The sequence below is a fragment of the Paramisgurnus dabryanus genome, chromosome 2 (assembly GCF_030506205.2).
Source record: "Paramisgurnus dabryanus chromosome 2, PD_genome_1.1, whole genome shotgun sequence".
NCBI classification, from domain to species: Eukaryota; Metazoa; Chordata; class Actinopteri; order Cypriniformes; family Cobitidae; genus Paramisgurnus; species Paramisgurnus dabryanus.
In genome coordinates, this window is record NC_133338.1 from 23,326,446 (window position 1) to 23,346,596 (window position 20,151).

Consider the following 20,151-nt stretch of genomic DNA (forward strand, 5'->3'; position numbering starts at 1 on the left):
CAGTAATGGAATTTTGTGGTTATTCCCAGATAACGGCTAAACTGAAAACACACCGCTCATCCGGGGTACACCGAGTCCTCCATGACCGGTACTACTTAAATGTATCACTCTGCGGTCTCTATACAAATTAGCTAATAAAGTATTTAAATTCAATATTTTGTCCACTTATTTACTCATGTGGCAAGTGGCAGTGTAATTTGCAGGATAATCTACATCTAGCTGCTTGTTATAGAACCGGATAGATTTACTGGTGTTAGTTTGTGTACTACATCACTTTTGCTCCAGCTCTGTCAGATGCCCTCCAGCAGTGCAGTTCTCAACATTATTCCTTGAGGCCCACTGCTCTGCACATTTTGTTTGTCTCCCTTATTTAACATACCAATCATCAGCTCATTAGTAGAGATCTCCATGAACTGAACTGAGTCTGTTAGATAAAAGAGACATACAAAATGTGCAGAGCAGTGGAGCTCCAGGAACGGAGTTGAGAACTTTGTGTTTTTATGAATTACAATGAATGACTACAATAACTTTCGGTTTTGTGGCATCTATTAAATGAAGCAGAGCACAACTGTGGAAACAATGTTTTTTTAAGTATCCATCTTCTTTTGTGTCCATTAAGTGCAATAAGAGATGTGTTTTGGGTTAAATATAATCTAAATATATAATCATTAATTATAATTTACATTTAAGTGCCATCATATGCTGGAAAACAGTGGGCAATAGATCAAAAATATAACATATTTTGACATTATGTTTTTATTTGTACAATTTATAAACCACTTTGTTATATTATGTCAGATAAAAAATGAGGTGACTTTGTCCAAAGAAATAAACTCCTTGTCAAAAGGATGAGGTAAGCAAGAGAAAAATATGTTTCTATAGGGGAATAACAGCACACCTCTCTTGATGAGGAAGTGGTTTAAGCAAAACCACAATCTTGACTTCATTTGGGAGGAGCATCAGAACACTTCTCATTTTAGGATCTGTCAACTTTAAGAGTTTCCTTTCTCATGGTTCATCCGTGACTCAAGCGTGATATAAAATTATAATTAATCCTAAAATTAAAACCTTTTTGTAATCACAGTGAACTCAGACGTAAACCTTAACAAAGATGAAAATTATTTTTAGTAACCTTTGTATTGCTTGTTGTTGCTTCTCACATCACTAATGAAATGAATGTTTGTGTGTTGTTTAATTCTGTCTCATCAATTTTATATTGGCTTTCTATGTATTGATTTTAATATTTGGTCAACTTTGGTTGTTTTAAAATTGGTTGTTTAAATTTAAATATTGTAAGAATATGGTTAATAAGTGTTGTAAACAACAAAAGGCCATATAACAAAGTTAACACATTTCATATGTTTTAATAATATGTTTAAATTGCAATGCAGTCATCTACAAGAGTATTTCCATAACATCTACCGTTTGTAGCATGTAGGTGATGTACACTGATAAACCAATACATTATAACCACCAGCCTAATATCCTGTAGCGCAAACCAGTTTTTCCAAGTCTAAGCACTATGTTCAATTTGGTTGAAGTCAGGTGAATTTGGAGGCCAAGGCATTAACAGAAATTCACCATCATGTTCTTCGAACCACTCCTTGATGATTCTGGCAGTGTGGCATGGCGCGTTGATAATCATGGTGCTTTGGTAATGGCCATCACTGGCAGGGATCACAGTTGCAATGAACGTGGGCACTTGGTCCACAACGATGTTCAGATGCCTGTCAGTAATGGTGCAATTGTGATAACGGGTCCTAAATTGTCCCAAGAAAACATTGCCCACCCCCTGTTCGTTCAACAGTTTATCCAGGAGCCATAGCCTCTGTTGGTAATAAGCGTATCTGACTTCAACCATCAACATGATGCACCAGGAGTCTTAAGTTATCAGACAAGCCTATTTATTTATTTCAACCATCCACTGCCCAATCACAATAATCTTAAACCCATTTCATGCATTGTTGGTGATGGCGTGCAGTTACAATGGAGACGGCCACTGTCAATAATGGGTATCCATCTCTACACCCCTCTGGTATCATCACACTCATTGGGTGGTATAAACACTGCTCTATGAACTATACCTGTGCCATTGTTTAGTTGCCAGGTTCGCCCATTGCTGTACGCCTAGAATGAGGGTGGTCATAATGTAATGGCTCATTGGTGTAAACAGCTTATGTAACAGCCCCATCTAGAGGTATAAAAATGGAACTAACACCATAGCAACTAGATTCAGGCTGCTCCTTGGCAACAGTTGCTAGAACGAAATCATCACTTCTTCTGAGAGCATACTAGTTGAATAAACAGGGTATGTTTACATGAATCTTGTGAAATGTATATTACTATTTTTTTAATAAAATTAAATGTATTTATAATAGTTAACTACATCAACCTTAACTATTACTCATGTTTTATAACTATAAAACTAGACATTCTGTGTCCTTCAGAGGAGGCTTCAACTTGTTACCCACAAAAAAGAATGATTACTTGGTAATGATATTACAAATGATACACAGCATTTTCTTGAAAATATAAAAACCCAAACTAAAAGACAGTAAAAAAAGGGTACAAAAGTTGGCACTGGGACAGTACCTATTAAAAGGTCCTAATATGTACAATATTGGTACAGATATGTACCTTTGAGGTACCAGCATGGTACCAATGTGTAGCTTTTAGGTAACAATATGCTTATTTTTTTTAAAATAACCCCCAGTAACGACTTTTGAAGTTATTGTACCATAGTTTCCAAGAATGTAGGATCTTAAATATTTACAGCAAAGCCTTGTGTAACAATTAACTGAACGACTGCACCCCCCCCAAACACACACACACACAAGGTAAAGGCTTTTACACCACTCCTGACATGCTGTCATCCTCAGGCCTGACGACTACAGGCTGACAACAGCCTGTGCAAATGTACCGCAACAAACAAAGGTAGACACTGCCAGACAGACCCACAGTAAGAGCCAAAAGAATGAGACTCAGGTATGATTGCTCAGGTTGATATGCAAAGTCAGGAAACATGTCACTCTCCATTACTGCAGGAAGTTCAGAGTTCTGGGCTGGAACATTTAGAAGAGACATGTTGTCAATTTATACTTTAGTGTTCATACTAAGCCATATATTTATTACATATACATTAAAACATACATTGATTCTATGGTCATAATTTTCATAGGTTTTCTGTATTTGCATATCATATACATTATTGTGACCTTTTTATTATTCTAGGACGGGGTTCTCAAAGTCCGGACTCCGGTCCCGATCCGGACCCGCGTCCACTTCATATTACAAGTGCATTAATTTCTATGTGATTGATTAAATGTGTGCATTTGCTATTTTACAAATGCATATTAAACTTGTAAACCATTCGTTTAGTTGTTTTCTTTTTAGATTTAAGAGTATTCCTGGTCATAATATAAAACGAGTTATTTAAAAATTTCCTGTGTGACGCTGTAGCCATCACACCCACATATTATGCACAGCTACTTCATGTACTACGGCTTTTGATCAGTCCTTACCAATCACTGTTGGTTTGAGTCGTTTAAAACATGCATTTAAAAAAGCAACACTCGTCAAACATAATCTTAAACATATTCTTTATTATCATGAAAATACCTGAAAAGGTTTGAAGAACAGTAATATAAATATATCCTTAAGCCATTTCCTGGAGCTCCGTGTGTCTGGTTCTTCGTCTGCAGCGCAGGCTTGGATGTAGCGGCATTTCACCGTAATTCATTGAGAAGCACAGCAAGCATCATCAGCCAATTTATAGTTGCACCCCTAATTTTGGTCAGTCTCTGCCTACCAACCACACTTTTTTGCCATGGTTTATGATGGAGAACATACTGTGCCATTTCTCTAATTAGGTTGCTCTGTATTTTGCACCTGATTACTTTTGGCATATTTCTTGTGTTTATTTTTTTTTACTTTAAATGCAAAATACACTTATGTTTTCCCCAAACTATTTGTGTTGATTTGTTATATAAACAAATTATTCACATAAAGTTTTTCCGGACCTATGAAAATTATGGGAATTCAGATTTGGACCTTTGAATGTAAACTTTGAGAACCCCTGTTCTAGGATAACCTTCTACACTCTAAAAACAAACGCACTAAAATAGCACTAAAAGTGGTTCAATGGCTCGTAATCATATAGGGGAACCGTTTTAAGTGCCATATAGCATCTATGTAGCACCTGTGTAGAAGCATATTGCGCTATGTAGATCCATACAGTACGTATGTGCTGCTATAGTGGTGCTATATCACCCTCAGATGGTTCTTCATAGGTGCCATATAGATGCTACTGTATAGCACTAAAAAATGTTTCCCCTATGAGTTTTTAGTGCTATTCAGCACCACTTTTTTAGAGTGTACTATAGCTAAATAACTAAAAAAAGAAACATTAGCTCTAGCTCATTAATAAACAGATACAAGACACTAATTATTCATAATATTAAATTGTTTAAAAAAAAGAAATGGAGAGCCTGGCAGCATTTTCTGTTTCACATAAAAAAACATAAAAGATAAACATATACAGTATCTTGAACACAGGATAGTCTCTTACCTGAATTCCACGGGAAAATTTAAAGCAGCAGCAATTCTGCCCCTATCCACTCCATAGTGTGAAGTTCACTGATGCTGTAGCCTTTCCAAAGAAAACAGAAGTGACCTTTAAAAATAGATACAGCTACTCCTTTCAAAATAAAAAATAAATGTTCCTTTTGATAATCTAAAATTAACTCTGATGACCCATTTCTGATTGCTCACATAGACAAAACGAAGCCATTATTCTCTTACCAACTCTCACTAGGAACCTGATTTTCTGTAAACCATCTTCACCGTCCTCTCTCAGTTATTTCTAAATGACGATTGGTCTCTCCGGTCATTATTCTGCCACTATCCTTAACAACAGTGAAAAGATAGTAACAATTTTCTGTCCAACTCGCACTTTAAGAGCTTTGATCACACGGTAAAGACAACGTAACGCTGTCACCTTCTGCTGTAGACAACTAAGCAAATATCACAATATTTGTCCTTTATTCGCGTTGCTATACTGTGCAATATATCCTGATGCTCACAGACCTACAATTATTGCACAAGGCTGAATGTACGGCACTTCTGTACTGTGTGAGATGAAGTCGAGGTTGAATGCGATGTTCTATCATTATCGCCTGCAACTCACTCCCATTTATTTCAAACGATAAAATGTGCCATTGTCTCTCTCTCTCTCTCTCTCTCTCTCTCTCTCAAATGCTTCAAGATTTTACACTTAAAATCTTAACTTAAGAAAAATAACTTTGGTTTTAGTATATAACTAATGGCATTTCTATTTGGTTTTCTTTTTTTGGGGGGGGGGGGGGGGTCAGTGATATTTAAATATCACACATAAATTTACACAAATTACTTTAGCCCCATGCCTTAACTAAAGTAGGTTTAGAAAATGTCACGTTTAGACATACTTATATGCAGGGCCGGTTCTAGATATTTGGAGGCCCTAGGCAAAATTTATGTTGGAGGCCCCTCACACCTAGCCTGGCTCCGCCCTCCTACGTGCTTCCGCTTATTTTTCATTTCGCTTCAGCAGTACGTCTGGGATGGCTCTATAGAGTTTCGTTTTCTCCTGCAAAAATCTGCAGGACCAATCAGCGATCCGATGGGGGTGGCTAAGAACGATGACGTTGAGGTCGTGCGTCAGTTTGAGTTGTAGTTCAGTAATGGCAGCGGAGAAAGACGTGAGAAAAGCTATTCGGTCCGTTGTTGCAAAACTGCCGAATATACAGAAATGAAAGCCGGAGCAAGAACCAGGTTTGCTAAGTTTTGTTTGTCTGATTATTCTGACTTGTTGTTTCCGTCCGGTTTCGGTGCATGATATACGTCACGACCACATGTTAGCGATTGGCTTTGGCTGATCCTGAGTGACTCTGGGCATATCCAATAGTTTTAAACTTCAACAATGGACCCTCCTTAATGGAAGTAACGCTTTGCAATGGAGCGTGGCCAGACTCTCTGTACAAATGAAATGAATGTACGAGAGTCTGGTTATACCAGGCTACCTCACACCCCTCTAATTTTCAGAATAATGTGAGAATGTGTTTTTCTACTGCATAAGAAATCAGATGAGCACTACTAATAAACATGTTTTTCCCCATTACTTTTACTTCTTATTAAGTTTTATCAACAAATTGATTAACTTTATGCTAAAATGTAATTAGAAATTATGCAAAACCAAATTTTAAGGCAGTCACATTTATTAAAAACACCACCTTTTTGGGATAACACAGGATAACAGTTTTGCTTTCTCCCAAGAGTAAAATTAAAAAGACAACAGTGCATTGCAAAAACCCAACCTTAAAAAAATTATAGGTGAACACCTCCTAGAAAACTTTTATTGTTTTTTTTTTTTTTTACTTGGTATAAAGAAGAATTTCCCTCTTACTTAACCAATATACAGTATAAAGTTATCTATCAGACTATTGCAATACCTTTTTATAAACTACCTTAAATATCCATACAAGTCAGCTGCCACTGGTAGTTAAACAGACAAACTACTTTTTGAAAACTAAAATAAAGTGTACAGAACTTACAAGATATACAGACAGTTTACTTTAGGTAACGCCAGTTTTGTTTGCTGTTCGACTTTAAATACAAACTTTTTTAAATACAAACTTAATTCTTGCAGTGGCCGTGCCGCATAAAGTTGAACTCGCCTTAAAACTTTATTTAATGCTGTCAGTAGTGATTTTCGAACCAGCGCACATGGACTTAGCAGTTATGGAGGCCCCCCTTCCAAGCTTGAGGCCCTAGGCATTTGCCTACTCTGCCTATAGCTAGCGCCGGCCCTGCTTATATGGGAGAAGCAGAACTAGATGAGATTGTGGGTATAATACCAATCCAAATGATAAAAAAAGAAAATTATTGTTATTGTTCTGTGAGATAATAAACATTATGTGGCTATAATATGCAAGCAGAAGTGGTTGAAAACATCTTTAACATGCCTCGTGTCAGTAGCGATGCTTTAGCCCAGGGATGGGCAACTTCGGTCCTGGAGGGCCGGTGTCCTGCAGAGTTTAGCTCCAACTTGCCTCAGCGCACATGCCAAAAAGTTTCTAGTATGCCTCGTAAGACCTTAATTGGCTGCTTCAGGTGTGTTTAATTATGGTTGGAGCTAAACTCTGCAGGACACTGGCCCTCCAGGACCGAAGTTGCCCATCCCTGCTTTAGCCTATTAATGGAAAGCAGCTGTGAGGATGCCTAAATTATGGGCAATGAAGCATGAATGGGCGGAGCTGGAGAAATATCCTAGCGAGTAACAGGCAGGGAAAATTAGTGAAAATTTGCTCTGCGGGCAGACAGTAAGCATGGGTCATGATAAAACGCGCGCGCAACTGCATGGACATATTTACATACCCGTCACGCGCATTCAGTCAAGACACTTATTAATGCTTCTTTAATTTTTGCATAGGCACGGACGCACACAGAACACTTGGCCTTTGCCTGTGAATTTCACAATTTCACATGCAGTTCCCTGCTAACTCTTTAATCAAATAAATTGTTGGCACGTGAGGCCTGATAGTTGAATTTTATTTATGATCATCCCCACCATCTCAGAATTAACAATATATATATATATGTTTGCTGCAGGTGGTACAGAAAGGCCTCGTTCTGCAGCCAATATGTCCTAAAAAAATTACATACAGTAACTCTGGTTGAAAAGCATGGCCGTCTTTATGAGACTACTGTTATTGTTTACTGGATTTCACTTAAAGTCTTGGCTAAAAAATCTTCTAACATTTACATCACTATTGCATAATTTAAAAACAAAGTGGAAGCATTATCACATACACTGTATATAAAACTTTATCAAAGTTGAATCATGCAACCGTTTGGTTTCTTTTATCAGAGAATATTGTCTTGTTTAGCCAAGACTACACCAAAAAAACAAAAACAAAAAAACAATCTTCTATTATAAGGCTGTGTTAGGTTTCAAAATAAAGAAACAAAATATCTCAAGAGAAAATAAGTAATAGGAAATTGTGTTATTGGAATTATGGCTCCACATATTCTGGTTAATACAGACAACTTCTGTTACAATTTACCCCGGACACTCTATATCTGATAAGTTGATCTTGTCAGGGACAACATTAAAGCTATTTAAAATAAAGTCACACAAATCTGAGGCAAATGTGCCCACATTGCTGTTCTTGAAAAGTAAACCACAAGAACCCTTAAATTTTTTTGTCTAAGACTACTATTTTTAGTCTAAAACTAAAAGTATTTAAAACATCATTCGTTTTGGCACATGTAAATGAATCTGCGTTTTTATTGTTTTATACTGTTGTCTGAGGTCTACTTATGACCAGTGGTGACCGGTGACTTCTTTTTTCGAGGGCGCTCGATGCGAAGTTCGTCACGACATGTAAATAGCCCGTCATGTGTGTGGTTCCTTATTTCAAAATGTTCTGCGCATCTGTGATCCTGTGTGCATCTTGTGTTTTGTCAAAATAAGTGCCTGCTGTAGATGGGTTTGATAAAAGAGATGCTCGCGTTTGCCAGATACTCAAATAATCTCATGCGTAATCAGTTTACAGTTAAGGGATTGTCTAGTGTGTATTTTGTGAACGTGAGCGTCTCTTTTATCATAAACGGTTTTGACGCGTGTGCAGCAGGCACTTATTTTGACAAAACACGTGATGCACATGGTACACATGACGCAAAAAAACAAATATTTTGAAGACGCAAGCAACACACATGACACTCCGAACACTTATTTTGAATTTGCGCCCCTCGGATGAGCAGTCACGAGCCGCCACTGCTTATGACATTTACGTGGTTTTTACATTTAAAGGGATAGTTTACCCAAAAATGAAAATTCTTTCATCATGTACTCACTCTCATGTTGTTACAAACCCATATTAATTTCTTTGCTTTAATGAACACAAAGAAGATATTTCAAGAAATGTTTGTAACCAAACCATTCGTGGACCCCATTCACTTCCATAGTAGGAAAAAAGAATACTATGAAAGTAAATGGGGTCCTCGAATGGTTTGGATACAGACATTTCTCAAAATATCTTCCTTTCTGTTTATCAAAACAAAGAAATTTGTAACATAATGAGAGTTAGTAAATTATTACAGAATTTGCATTTTTTGGTGAACTGTCCCTTTAAAGGTGGGGTGCATAATTTTTGAAAAACACTTTGGAAAAGGGAGTTGCGCCGATTCCCAAAACACACTTGTAGCATGTAACTTGGGCATATCTACTAACCGACATCGTTGCCTGGGTTGCGTATGTGTGGGGCGGGGATATCAAAAGAAGGTCCAGATTCTATTGGGGTAGGGGTGTGTTTGTTTAGGTGATTTCAAATGCCAACATTGTCTTTCAGAGCTCATGCACCCCGCCTTTAAAAACATCAAAAGCAATAAGTAATATGGAATTTTGTATCTTGGTTTTGGGCTGGCTCAGGAAATGTTAGGATGTAACGTTGAATGTTAGGTCTTGTCTTTCCCACAAAGGCTTAGTTCAGCAAAAACTAGGCCGAACAAAGGGTGTGACCGTTTTCTCTTTTTCTGTTTTCTCTATAACTGTCTCTCTCTATAATTCACTGTGGGGTTTTCTACTCGAGTTGAATCTGGTGCAGACAGAGCAGCTAGGGCTACTGCGCTCTCGCAGGTTATAATCAAAGGCAGGCAGGACCAGTACACTGTTGTCTGATTCCCCAGAAATGTCCTCCACGTCAATCGCCATGATATTTTTTACAAGACACATGATGGCTGCATCAATGTTTGTGTTGTCCTGTGAAAAAGAGAAGAAGGGAGAGCATGAGTAAAAATGTGCAGCTAGTTGAATAGTGGCTCATGAAAATGATAAAAAGTTATGGTTTATAATATGTACCTTGGCAGATGTCTCAAACCAACCTACAAAACCATGGTCCTTTGAAAAACTATCAAGTTTTGGCAATTTTGAACATAAACCATATGAATGCTGGTCAAACTTGTTGGCCAACAGAACAGCTGGCAGAGGCCGTCCGTTGCCAAGTGCAACTTTGGAATCAAGATCCTTTTTCCATTTTAATACAGCTTGAAAGGTGGAGGAACGCGTCATGTCGAAAACCACCAGCGCACCTACAGCCTCTCTGTAATACACACGTGTCATGTTGCCATACCTCTCTTGTCCTAAGAAAAAAAGGGTGATGGATAAGAGTTTTAGTGTAATTTGTCACATACTGCAAATTAATTGCTTCTCTTTATTGTATTAAGAGATGAGACTATTTCCTCCAGTTTCCTGAGCTACATCCAAGTTAGGGGGAAATTATATTAATAATGATATTGTATTTAGTAACTTCGCTGACATAAATATTTATTCCAGTCATATTTAATCTTATCAAGATAGCATTTCTACAAACACTTACATACTACTTTTCACAGAATTACTGGAGTTAGCATGTATGCTAAATTTCCCAATCTATCACTCATATTAAATGCTGTTTGAGAATCTTTATTTCTTGGAGCTGGTGTGTATTTTGTGTTTGTGCTGTTAGAAAAGTATTTTTATATGCTGCCGCCAGGCGATGTGAGGTCTCTCACATGAGTCCAACAAGCACGTGATTTGTGAATTTTAACACGAGACACACATTCCTATCCCTGTGCTTTAGTTTAATCTGAGCATAAACACAGAGAGTGATTCATACCATTGTGAGCTCACAACCACATCGTCCGTGAACAGGAAAAATCCTGAACAAAGCACCCCAAGGAGTGTATTTAATGACATTACCACGGGTATGCATGCAGAGAAAGACATAACTCTAGTAAAATTGTAAATCTGTTTCTGTTTCTCTGCAGATGTTATTACTTTTTTGGTTAAGGACAACAAAAATGCCATTTTGATGCAGGGTTATTTCTGCTGTAAATTGTCAATCGTGTCAGTGCTATAAAATTGAACCAATCTATCAAATTAGGCTTCCATAAATGTACATAAAGGAAGCTTATAATAACATAGGAAAAAATATTATATTAAAAGTTTACTTTAAGGGATAGTCCACACAAATATGAAAATTCTGTCATCATTTACTCACCCTCTAAACCTGTATGTGTTTCTTTATTCTGATAAACACAAAAGAAGATTTTTGATAAATGATGAGCACACAGTTGACAGCATTCATTTCCATAGTATTTGTTTTTCCTACTATGGCAGTCAATGTATACCGGCAACTGTGTGGTTACCATCATTTATCAAAATATCTTCTTTTGTGTTCAACAGAACTTGTACAGGTTTAGAACAACATTAGGTGATGATGACTCATTTAGGGGGGGGGGGGGGGGTTACCCCTACCAGTGGTCTCCAACAGGCTCAAGTATTATTATTATATTTTTTTAAGTATAACATTGTTACAATTACAAAACAGATCAACAAGTAAAACAAAATAAAACAAAAAGTTTTCAGTAGACTACATCAAAAAAGAAGCCCTCCAGATTGTTTTATCCATTGTGGTATCCCTTGCTCACAAAAAGGTTGGAGACCACTGCCCTAAACCTTTTATAAAGTTCAATGAAATGGTGACAAATTTATTTTTGAAAGTATGATTATTACATGTCATCTCTGTAAGTCTATATGCTCATGAGGTTATTTATCTAAAGTGATACCTTAAAATATAAAGTGTCCAAAAGCTTTGTTGGACTATGAAAAGGTAAAAAAAGAAAGGGTACCAAATTGGCTACAAAAATGGGTTATTGGTCTCAATTATGCTGTAGCATCACTTTGAAGAACCCTTTTTAGAAACATTATATTTAATAAAGTTAGAACTCAATAATTTTGTTTTGTAATTTTCAAAAATTTACAGACACATAATTGTAGCCTACAAATTGCAACTGCAAGAAAAGTTCTGAATACTCACCAGCAATGTCCCACAGCTGCAGTCGTATGACGGTCTGGTGATCCCAATTCAAGACTTTGAGAGCAAAGTCAACACCGATAGTAGCGCGGTAATGTTGAGAAAAAACCTGATGGACGTAACGCTTTATAATCGACGTTTTCCCCACACCTAGATCTCCAATGACAAGGACTTTGAGTAACCGCTCCTGCTGCATTTTAGCTGTCTATGAATAGATTTAAGTATAAGTCTTTATCAAACAATAAAGATGTTTCTGCTAAACGGGGCCTATACGCAGAATTTTCTACATTTTGGTTGTCTCAGATACAATCTAAACTGTCAAACATACAATGTGGTATTGTGGGTGCGTGTCTGAATGCTGTCAAGTTTTGCAGCTCTGAGTTTTCATAGCCTAAGCGGTTTCTTCTGAGGTGAGAAGCTTCGCAATTTGCCTGTTGACAACTCTTCGTCACGCCGTGAATACAATGGCTTTTAAACCAAACAACGCAACATGCTTAAAAAGTCCACTGCATCACTGATCTGAACTTTTATGCATAAACGGAGATTGCGTTGCAGGATAGGCATAGACAGAGAATAAACTACAACTCCCATATCCGGTTGTCTGCTCGTAAAACTTCTAATATAGAGCGCACGCACAGAAATTAACACAAACGTTAGCATTCAGTTTCCGTTTGGTTATTTTTAGGAACTTCAATAACAACGTTCTCAGTATTCTTTTTTTTTTTTTTAAACTGTTCTGGGAACCAAAAATGGTTAACTTAATAATCATAATATCTTTCACAAGTGGATACATGAACACTATTATGCGCTGCGTGATGACAAACAGTTAATTTGGAAGTAGCCTAAAGACAAAAGTAGTCGATTTGTTTAACTAGTTGCTGCATTGTACAATCTAAACTAAATGTCAAATAAAGAAAATATTTGATGTTTTAGCTTAACTTGCCTTTATAATGATCACGCGCGTTTGTTTGTCGCTTCTATTAGGATGATTGTAGTACTGGTGCTGATGCGGGATGAGTCAGGTTATATGATGCTGCTCGTGTCGCTTCCATTTCATCAGGGGCGGCGTTTGCGTATGGCAGGGTATGGCAGTTGCCATACCCTAGCATTCAGACAAAACACCAGAAATCAACAGGCAATAATGATGAACATTAAAGATTATTTTAAAAATTTTCAGTAGAACATTTCTGAACATTGGTACATCACTAAAATGGACAATTTACACGTTTGCTCGACTTCATGCTATAATACAGGAACCGACATGCGGATGACATTTACATGCCGCGAGAGCGGTTTGAAAGCAAACTCTTCCGATGATTCCTCGCCTCACCCTCGCGGTACTTTGATGTCATCAGCCTCTCGTTCTTGCAGCGAAGCTTGAAGTCTCTGCAGGACGTCTCATGATAACCACTGCTGTTATAATCTTTATTTTCGCAAGTAAAATCTTTTTGTTTTAACAATCAAACAGACTCACGGCTCATCCCCACACTCGCGCTATGCCTATTGCATACATTATTTCAGAAGTAATATGATTTGTTCTCTATGAATAAATAAACATGTTCTGTACTGGGAAAGTGTAGCGCAGTCGAAGTGAATTGTATTAATTATTTGCGCGCATTTTTGAATATGGTCACTTGTGGAATAAAAACTGCACGACGACAAAGGTAAGACTTGTTTTTACATTTAGCCCTGTTTTACTGAGAGTTTTATTTAGTGTTTTAGTCGGTTAACTACGTGTGCTCTGTCACATCATTTAAAAGTCTTTATTGTGTGTTTATTAAGTGTTTATTGGTGGTTGTCATGACAAGATTTGTGAACGGATGTTACAGTATGTTTTGATATTATCTTGTTTTAGTTTATCTGTTGCTGAGTTGCACTTAGTTAAGAATGACAACATTTGAAAAGCATTTTAAACAACCATGATTTCTATTTTTGTTTTTCATTTGTATTGCTTCCGTATTGTTTTCAGTAAGTGTAAAGTTACATTAGAGCAATCGTAGTATGATTTTGTACAGGTTGGTGGAGTATGTAGTACACATATTATGTGGTTTCATAGATTCGTTATTTTAAAATGGCCTTCTTGTACGAAGATTTTTTGCCATACCCTAGGTTTTCGTGAAACGCCGCCACTGCATTTCATCAGCACAAAATATCCAAACATTTCTCAATCTTTTAGAGGTGGATGTAAACATGTCAGACATAAAGAGTCTTTGACTTTTGTGCGACTTTAATCCAGACACTGACAATTTCAACTTCAAGCCGACTCATCTGATACAACATAGCGTTCAAGGAAAAGAGACCGCCTACGCGGCGCAGTTTGCACCTGTTTGTTTTTGTCTTAAGACGGATGTTTATGTTATAATTCGGCTAGTTTGATTTATTATGTGAATTGTTACGTCTGCCATTTCGTCCATCGCTTTCTTAAGAAGTTTAAACCCTTATACGACTATGGAATCTGCTGTTTGCCACAACTGAGCCGAACAAACAACAATGTAAGTAGAGTACCGAATAAAGGATCTGCATATACTCATAAAGCGTGGTGGTTGCGCCTGTATAGACAGAATAGAGAATGTTTACTTAATAATATTTTGTTAATTTAGAAAAGAAAACAAGCAGTCTGATTGCAAAAATAGTCGATAGCCATAGGCTACCCTCCTAAAATCAAGAAAGCATCAATAAAATCGAACAGACATAATGAATCGTGAAAACTGCCATAATTCCTTTATTATCATTAAATTGCATATGTATAAGAACATATACACAGAAAATGCATAAAAGAAAATTATTTATTATGATTAAAGAAAGAATGTGATACTACTCTTTCAGGGATGCCTTTAAATAACAATAAGGGATGTGTATATAATAACCATCAGTATACCTTACATCCTAAGAGGCTCATTGAATTATATAACTTTGCATCTAATAAAATATAAACCTTTAGATTCCAGCATGTAGTATGTATAATTTACAGTAAGCCAGTTTGCAAGCCATGGACGCAATAAAGTTTATTTCATTTGTTAAAGGAACACACCACCGTTTTTCAATATTTTACTGTGTTCTTAGGTCAACTTAAACGAATTAATACATACCTATCTTTTTTCAATGCGTGCACTTAATCTTTGTACAGCGTGTCGTGAATGTGTTAGCATTTAGCATAGCCCCATTCATTCCTTAGGATCCAAACAGGGATGAATTTAGAAGCCACCAAACACTTCCATGTTTTCCCTATTTAAAGACTGTTACATGAGTAAATACACGAGTAAGTATGATGGCACAAAATAAAGCATGGTGATTTTTAAGCATATAAAAAATGAGAACTATATTGTATGGCGTAAGAGCACTTAGTTTGCAGCACTTCAACCTTTGCGGGCAGTAACATCATCATCTCTTTTACTAAATTAATTAATTAATTTCAGCATTTACTATTAAATTTTTAAAAATAAAAAAGCTAACTGTTAACTTTATAATGCAACATAAACGGGTATTAGCATTAACTAACATTAATAAATGCTATAAAACTTTATTGCTCATTGTTATTTTATGTTAGCATTGTTAACATACTGTACAATCTCATTGTAAAGTGTTACCCACACTCTCAGAAATAAAGGTACAAGAAAATACAAAAGTTGTCACTGGGGCTTTTTTACCTAAAAGGTGCATACTGGTACATACCTGTACCAGAATGGTACATATTTTAGGACCTTTTTAAAAAGTACCATCGCAGTGACAACTTTTAAAATGTACTTTTTTTCCTTTAACAGACTGGAGTAGTCATGGAGGCAATTTGGCTTTACCAGTTTCGACTGATTGTCATTGGGGACTCCACTGTTGGAAAATCATGTTTAATAAGACGATTCACAGAGGGCCGCTTTGCACAGGTGTCAGATCCGACTGTCGGGGTGGATTTTTTCTCTCGGTTGGTGGAGATCGAACCTGGGAAGCGGGTTAAATTGCAAATTTGGGATACAGCGGGACAGGAGCGCTTCAGGTATGTATTGAAAGGCCAAGCACCTGAATTATATCACATGAAACCTTATGTGGACAAAATACAGTACTGAATCTCATTAAATATTTAGCCCATATAATATATTTACTGATTATGTTTATCAGTTTTGGAATATATTTAGCTGATGGGGTCATTATGTTGGCTGTAAAAAGAAATGTTTACTTTATTCGGTTAAGTTAAATCATCGGGCTTTGCTGACCATGAGCTAGAATCTCTCATTCACCATGGTAGCAGTGATGCATCCCTCATATATATATTTTGGATTAAATGGCATTTTTGACAGACTTATGGAGATATTTTACTTTAAGACACAGTTTTAGTGACTTAAATTTGTAATTTCTACAATATCAAACATTTCCTAGATGTCTTTTTAAATTAAATTAAATTAAATTAAATTAAATTTAATTACATTTAATTAATTTAATTCAGAGGCCCCCTCTCATTTTTCACTGCTCCTTCACCATTTATTTAAAATATTTTTTGTCTTGTTTTTATCTTAGCCTTCTGTTCTATGGCTCTACAGTTTCTTTCCATTTCTATCCTTCAATTCAAGCAATCTCCATAAAAGTCCATGAAAATCCCTCCCATGTAACCATCTAAAACAATTCACACTACAAACAGACCTTTTCTATATTATTCATGTTTCCGGTTTTGTTATGTCCTCTTTAGGTCTATTACTAGAGCTTACTACCGTAACTCTGTTGGAGGTTTGCTGCTCTTTGACATAACAAACCGGCGTTCGTTCCAGAATGTTCACGAGTGGCTAGAAGAGGCACGTAGCCACGTTCAGCCCCACAACATCGTCTTTTTGTTGGTCGGCCACAAATGCGATTTGGAACCACAGCGGCAGGTGAGCCGCCAAGAAGCAGAGAAGCTTGCATCAGCGTACGGCATGCGCTACGTGGAGACTTCGGCACGTGATTCTATTAACGTGGAGAGAGCATTCACAGAGCTAACAAGGGATATATTTGAGTTGGTAAAGAATGGGGAGATTACCATCCAGGAAGGCTGGGAAGGAGTGAAGAGTGGGTTTGTACCAAATGTGGTGCATTCTTCAGAAGAAGTTACAAAGGGTGACCGCCGTTGCTTCTGTTGAGTCAACAATCACCGTCGCGTTAGCCTTCAACCGCTTCCTCCAATCACAGGATCAGTCTTCATCATTGCCCCTTTTATGCCTGTTGAATGCCTAAAGATCCACCATGCTCTATTCATCCTTCACTCTTCTGTACTATTTAGCTTATACCCCTAATCACATAACTTCACGTATGGCCAAACAGAACTCTGTAGTCTGAACGGTTAATACATTTTCTTTTTGACGCCCACATAAGGAAGGGCCAAACAGAACTATATCTGCACTTTAACTGTATCTGCCCATCCGTTATTATTCTATTAAGCCACGAAAGATAAACTTTCCAAAGTGAAGATGTTTGCTTCAGACAAAACTTGTATCTGGGACTGAATCTGTTCCAGGTGTCTTCAGGGGAGTTGTACTTAATGAGTTCACTGACAAGGCTGGGATACTTATTCATGTTGACTTGAAGATCTCAGCCATGAACACTTTGATTGCTTGATGTGTGATCTGTCTGATTATTGACTTTAAGGACAAAAAAATGCAATATAAAGAACTGTACAAACATCTGACCTGTAATTTTTTTATATATATTCCCATGGTTACACAACTTAAATCTTCAGCTCTCAAAATGGTTTAGAAAATTGTCACACACGTTGTATGATAGTTCCTAAAATGTTCTTTGTTGATACGGTCCAAAAGGTACCTTTAACATCCACAACATGCACAAATGGTACTAGTTAAGCTAAGAAAGAAATCCTTCTTTTGTGAAACGTTGACTAAAATGTTCTTTGAGGAACCAAAAATGGAAAGCACCTTTTCAGAAACTCTTTTTTTTTAAGTGTAGTGAATCGTATAAACTCAAGAGGTAGAACATTTTCAATATATGCTCAGAAATTAAAGGTACAGAAGTTGTACCTTTTGGTCACTGGGATGGTACCTTTTAAAAAGGCCAATACATACCATTTAGGTGCAGATATGTAGCTTTAAGGTACCAGTATGTACCTCTAAGGTAAGGGTTCTCAAACTGGGGGCCCCCGAAATGGAGCCAGGGGCCCCAGTTATATGACATCTTATATAATCGATAAATTAAACATAAATTCTGTGTAATCAAATTTCAGAAAAATAAGGCTACTAACCAACAGCAATACATTAAACATGTAAGGAATAATTGACAACTGGCTGTTTAATTATTTAAAAATAATGCAAAACCAAGGTTGTAATACCACGTGAAGTTACACTGGGTGTGCATTATTTTCTTTTATTTTAAAGGACTGGTGTCAATTATTCCACATATACCACAGAAATTGCTATGACATTGCTCTTAATGGTTATATTAAGAAATTGGTTAGGTGTGCCTTTTACAGAAAAATAATCAACACCCATGGAACATTTCTCAACCAATCAAAAAAAAAGCATTTAACAGCCCCATGGTATAATTTAATGGTTCGTTTAATTCAAATGTTAATTCTTGGATTGTTTTATGTCATACAGTTTCTAAGGGATGCATGCTGAAAAGTTTGAGAACCACTCACTGGTACCTTCGAGGTACCAATATGTGCCTTTTAGATAAAAAAAGTGTACTTTTTGAAAAGGGACTGCCCCAGTGACAACGGTTTTGTACCTTTAGGTACCTTTTTTTCTGTGAGTATATTTATTAGCAAGGTGTGTTTTTATTGCGGTTTGTACTGGAAGTCAAATGTATGAAAGCCAAAAATTATTCAATTTGGGGTCATTGTTTTACTGTAACAAACCTATAACATATCTATACCACAAATTATCATAAAAGGCCTCTAAAATGACTCATTACTCACTCTAGAATTATAAAAAACATAAACATATTGCACCAAGTTACATCTTTTTCACCTTTTATCCCAAAAAATGTTAGCAGATGATTGTACCATTGCTTTTACATATTAACACACAAGACATGTTTCCAGACCTTGCATTTCCATGTATTTATCAAATCACTTTGTTCATCAGTACCGTTTAAAGTGAGTCTTTATTTCAGGTCCGACAAAGTAAATCTGCCTCCAAAAATCTGTTTGGACAAGATGTGTTAATATCATCCATAATGATAACATGATTGGCTGAGCAGTTAGTCAGTCACAATACTAGATGATAATTGCCATTTTATCAAGTGAATGAGGAGATCTCAGGGAAGGACCATAGGATTTTGGACTGGGTTTACCATTCACTGTCCCAACTAGCTTTTGGATCCAGGTACGGATTGGATTTGCAAAGACTGTGAGTACAATTGCTACGGTTTCAAATAATTTGAGACACCTGGTATGTCTTTATCAAGGGAACTTAAAATATACATCAAGATTAAACTTAATGTCAAAAATGTTGTTCTTGTGTGTCATCACTTGCCAAGCTCTCACCCAGAGTCACGGCATATCTTTCCAGCCCTATGGTTGTTGCGTCCAAGTGAAAGTAATTGTATAGACAGCATCAGTTTAAGATCAGTGGCAGGCGGTGAGTTCTCTTCCAAGGGGCGCAAATTCAAAATATGTGTTTGGAGTGTCATGTGTTGCTTGTAATTTCAAAATGTGTTTGTTGCGTCATGTCAACCATGGGCATCATGTTAAAATATGTGCCTGCTGCACACACACGTCGAAACGGTTTATGATAAAAGCGATGCTCACATTAAAAAATATATAATAATACTCGCAAGACACTTATTTATCACTAAAACTAGTATCTGGAAAACATGAGCAACTCTTTAACCATAAACCCTTTCGAAGCTTCTGCAGCAGACACATATTTTGACATAATGCATGATGCAAATAAGTTTACATGACGCGTCAAACACATATTTTGACATGAAGAGCCACACAAATGAAGGGCTAAATACATGTTGTGATGAGCTTCGCATTGTGCACCCACGAAAAAAGATTTAACGATTCCACAGTTTCCCATAAAAAGTGAAAGCTGCTCTACCAAAAAAGATTTTTCAACTTCTATGTGGAAAAAACGTTACGTATTGCCAATTGAAGTAATTTTTAAGTTGACCCAACTTTTAATTTTTACAGTTTATGATTGCTTATGACTGGAACAAAAAAAGATAGAAATGCAGCCACATATTTAATAAGTTGCACCCATCGAAGCAAATTGATTTCGTTCACCACCAGAACCTCAATCAGGAGTTATTAAGAAAAACTGCAATTAATAACAACACAGAC

The 20,151-nt window shown here is 36.7% G+C and overlaps 2 protein-coding genes across 2 annotated transcripts; one reads left to right on the forward strand and one right to left on the reverse strand.

Moving 5' to 3' along the window:
• Positions 1–9,126: 9,126 nt before the first annotated feature.
• LOC135730656 (ras-related protein Rab-38) lies at positions 9,127–12,445 on the reverse strand. The gene is made up of 3 exons (XM_065248545.2): positions 11,895–12,445; positions 9,896–10,176; positions 9,127–9,796 (listed from the first exon to the last, which is right to left on the reverse strand). The coding sequence occupies exons 1-3, from the start codon at positions 12,085–12,087 to the stop codon at positions 9,596–9,598; spliced, it is 675 nt and encodes a 224-aa protein (XP_065104617.1). The 5' UTR covers positions 12,088–12,445; the 3' UTR covers positions 9,127–9,595.
• Positions 12,446–14,029: 1,584 nt separating this feature from the next.
• Positions 14,030–20,018, forward strand: rab39bb (RAB39B, member RAS oncogene family b). Its single transcript, XM_065248676.2, has 3 exons — positions 14,030–14,383; positions 15,653–15,879; positions 16,567–20,018. Exons 2-3 carry the CDS (start codon positions 15,665–15,667, stop codon positions 16,991–16,993), a joined length of 642 nt encoding a protein of 213 aa, XP_065104748.1. The 5' UTR covers positions 14,030–14,383; positions 15,653–15,664; the 3' UTR covers positions 16,994–20,018.
• The last annotated feature ends 133 nt before the right edge of the window (positions 20,019–20,151 follow it).

Excerpts from the sequence above, each read along its gene's own strand:
- LOC135730656 (XM_065248545.2), bottom strand. The coding sequence starts at position 12,087 with ATGCAGCAGGAGCGGTTACTCAAAGTCCTTGTCATTGGAGATCTAGGT. Across the intron at positions 10,177-11,894 it reads GCAGCTGTGGGACATTGCTG|GACAAGAGAGGTATGGCAAC; the intron begins GTGAGTATTCAG and ends TTTTTTTCTTAG. Across the intron at positions 9,797-9,895 it reads GGTTTGAGACATCTGCCAAG|GACAACACAAACATTGATGC; the intron begins GTACATATTATA and ends TCTTTTTCACAG.
- rab39bb (XM_065248676.2), top strand. The coding sequence starts at position 15,665 with ATGGAGGCAATTTGGCTTTACCAGTTTCGACTGATTGTCATTGGGGAC. Across the intron at positions 15,880-16,566 it reads GCGGGACAGGAGCGCTTCAG|GTCTATTACTAGAGCTTACT; the intron begins GTATGTATTGAA and ends TGTCCTCTTTAG.